Here is a 3,207-nt window from a genome sequence, read left to right as displayed (position 1 = left end):
TGGCTCTCTTATCTTCTTTAGATACGATCATCTTAGATGTTTTTAAGGACTCCCCTTTTCCAGCCACTTTATAACCGGTTGACATAATCTTACCATTCATTAGAAGGATATCAAGAACATTCTCCTTTGGATTATCTTCAGTATTGGTTGGTAATGCGCCCTTGTTTCTAGAAGTGACCATGTTTGAGAGTTGGTGCATCTATGTCTCCAATCCTTTTATGGAAGCTTGTGTCTGCTGCATGAATTGTGTCCTCCATAGAAATTTTCTTCTCTAGCTGCACAAGCTGTGCGGGTGGTGGATTTTTTGGTTGGTTATATTGCTAAGGATTATGGTATACTAGTTGGGATTGTGAAGTGGTGGATTGGTTTGGATTTGGTAACCACAAAAGGATTGGGTGTTTATTCCAGCCAGTGTTGTAAGTGTTGGAATATGGGTTGTGCTACTAGGGTCTTTGGTTGTTGACATAGTCAACATGATCAGGGTTCAACTCATTGGTAACACAATCCACAGTTCTATGATTGTGACCACAAAAGGTACACACTAGGAGTCTGTGCATATATATTTGCAATCTGATTCATTAACTCAGCCATTTGAGTTGCCAACTGGGATACAACAGCATCATAATTAAAATTTATGCTAGGCCTCATCTCGTGTCTTTCAAAATGCCACTTATAACTTTGGGATAATGAGGGCATACATGTCGGTAGCAGACATGGAGTCAGGTCCACCATTCACGATAGATTTTCAAACACACCCTTGAACGAATTGGTAAGCCCATTGTAAAAAACTCTGCACTTGCATCCACAGTGGAATATGATGGTTCGGGGCACGCCTCATTTGGACCTCCTACACACAAAATCGTTGATCGGTCATTTTGACAAATGAGGTAGCATGTGCGTGCTCTAGAAGAAAAAAAAACCCGTGTGAATTCGTTCTATATACTTCCTCATTTGTCAAAGATGACAGATCAATGATTTTGTGTGGAAGAGGTCCGAATGAGCCAACTATAGGTATGTGGTAGGTTTTTAAAGACAACTATAGATGTGTGATAAGTTTTTAAAGCAAGTGTGTGATATGTAAGTTTAAAAATTCAGGGTGCCAATACACAAAACATGCAAAGTTTAAAGGTTTAATGTGCATTAGGCCTTAGAAGACAAGTAGAACTTTAGAGGTATTGAAGATATAAAAAAGCAAGTTGAAGTGTGTGATGGATCCAACAAAAAGTTTGAGGTGTATATTAAACGAAAGAAAAGATGTTCTTGGTGTTCTTTATGAATAAAAATTAGTATTTTTGACTTTCTTAAAAGTTGAAACTCAGATGTTTGATTGGTATTGAATGTAAACAAACCCAAAGAGAAAAGTTTCCATTTATTTGCGGGAAAATATAGTGAAACAAAATATACATTAACTAAGGATCATAAGTAGTGCCAAGCAACAAGGGAGCAATCTGCAGCAAAGGTTCCAAAGCATTTGGTGCAAATTTTCTAGCAAACATAAAACACATTGTGGTAATATTAGCGTTATAATCACATTCCGTACCATATCGGATTCCATTGAAGAATTGATCTGTAATCTGATCCGATCCGAACTTCACCGGATGAGCACCATTGGTCGACCAATCCACGTAAGTAATTGTCCGATTGGAGCTAAGATCAGGATAGAGTATGTTAAGTAATGTTGGAACATAATGCTCGTCAACATAGCATCGAGCCCGAGGGAGACAGTAATCTTGAAAGAGCTTGTAGTACTTGTGGTCTGATATAATTTTGATGGCAAGATCACGAGTTGCTTCAAACCATTGAGACCCTTTTCTCCAATGAGTTATGTTAATATAAGGTGACATTTGAGGGTTATACCTACCACGCCCACCTTTGCCTGGGTTATCATATGATTCTACGAAGCTTAAATTTGTGTCCATTAAATAGTTGTATGTTGTTTTGAAATTCATTACTGGAATGCATGATTCTGAAAGTAATACAAATCTTTTGTTAGAGATATCAAGGAGGGCATTTGCTAGTAATCTTCTCTCTGCAGCCATCATTGATTTGGTTCCCCAAAACACTGCCTGCAAAACCACACTCATTGAATAAAAATGTAATTGTAACTTTAATGATGTTAATTGAGAAATCAAAGGTAATCACCTGACTAGGAATTCTTCTATCAAAGAAGACAGAAGAGGGAGGCCATGAATCATTGTAAGAAGGATGTGGATGCACATATATGGAGTATAGCCCTTCGTACCCTTCAAAATACTTCTCCCACAAAGCAGCCAATGGCAGCGATCCATATGTCAAGAACATAAAAGCTACTTTTCTAACCTTATTATTATCTTTATCTAATTCCCATGAATTATTTGAAACCTTCATAGCTCTTACCAACAATTCTTCATCACTCATATTGTGCATGAATGATACTATAGATTTATTTTCAAGATTTGATGATGAAATTTCCAATGGCTGTGGAGGCCGAGCATATGATGGTTGGGAGACGAAAAAAGAATCGAAACTGAGGAATGATGGAAAGGTTTTGAAATATAAACAAGCTAACATCCCAACCCAAATACCAATAACAAAGAAAAGAAGATGGAATACATAGTATAATCGGAAATAGATATTACCAAGCTTTGAAGTTGATTGCTGTTTTTCATTTATCATTTTCTTATAGCACTAAGATAAATAAATGTAGAGATCAGAATATGGAAGTTTTTCAGTTTCAAATGCTAGTTGGTAAGTAGTGTTTTTTTTTAACATAGATTCAAAAAGTTCCATAAATACTTAAAACGAAAGATACGCATCCTTAATTTCCATGTGTTTGACTTCTTGTTTATGATAATTAAAATTTACATAATAATATAAAAATATCTAATTGCATGAGTACTAATAAAGTTTCCTTAATGAAATACAAATATAACATCAGTTAGTTAGTTATAGCACTAAGAATGATAATTGAAAATTAATAAGCGATTTTGAACGATTCTTACCTGGAGTTTGGTGGCCTGCTCTGAGCGTCCAGACCTTTTACTTGAAAAATTCCGGTTTTAATTGCAAATTACACCGTCATTTAACATTGTTTTAGGACGCCGCTTGGTGGGTCCTTCCCGGTGCATTCATTATTTATTTGGTTGTGAGTTGTGCCACACTTTTTATTAGTCTTTTTTACCATGTTTTTAGGTTAATTCAATTTGTCAGAGTCATCATCCAGGATTA

General features: G+C 36.0%; 1 protein-coding gene across 1 annotated transcript; it reads right to left on the bottom strand.

The window, feature by feature from the left end:
- Positions 1-1,384: 1,384 nt before the first annotated feature.
- Positions 1,385-2,655, bottom strand: LOC136218371 (glycosyltransferase BC10). Its single transcript, XM_066005206.1, has 2 exons — positions 2,143-2,655; positions 1,385-2,066 (listed from the first exon to the last, which is right to left on the bottom strand). Exons 1-2 carry the CDS (start codon positions 2,653-2,655, stop codon positions 1,410-1,412), a joined length of 1,170 nt encoding a protein of 389 aa, XP_065861278.1. The 3' UTR covers positions 1,385-1,409.
- Between the last annotated feature and the right edge of the window lie 552 nt (positions 2,656-3,207).

Source organism: Euphorbia lathyris, chromosome 1 (assembly GCF_963576675.1).
Source record: "Euphorbia lathyris chromosome 1, ddEupLath1.1, whole genome shotgun sequence".
Classification (NCBI taxonomy): domain Eukaryota; kingdom Viridiplantae; phylum Streptophyta; class Magnoliopsida; order Malpighiales; family Euphorbiaceae; genus Euphorbia; species Euphorbia lathyris.
This window is presented reverse-complemented; position numbering and strand designations above follow the sequence as displayed.

Excerpts from the sequence above, each read along its gene's own strand:
- LOC136218371 (XM_066005206.1), bottom strand. The coding sequence starts at position 2,655 with ATGATAAATGAAAAACAGCAATCAACTTCAAAGCTTGGTAATATCTAT. Across the intron at positions 2,067-2,142 it reads ATAGAAGAATTCCTAGTCAG|GCAGTGTTTTGGGGAACCAA; the intron begins GTGATTACCTTT and ends GTGGTTTTGCAG.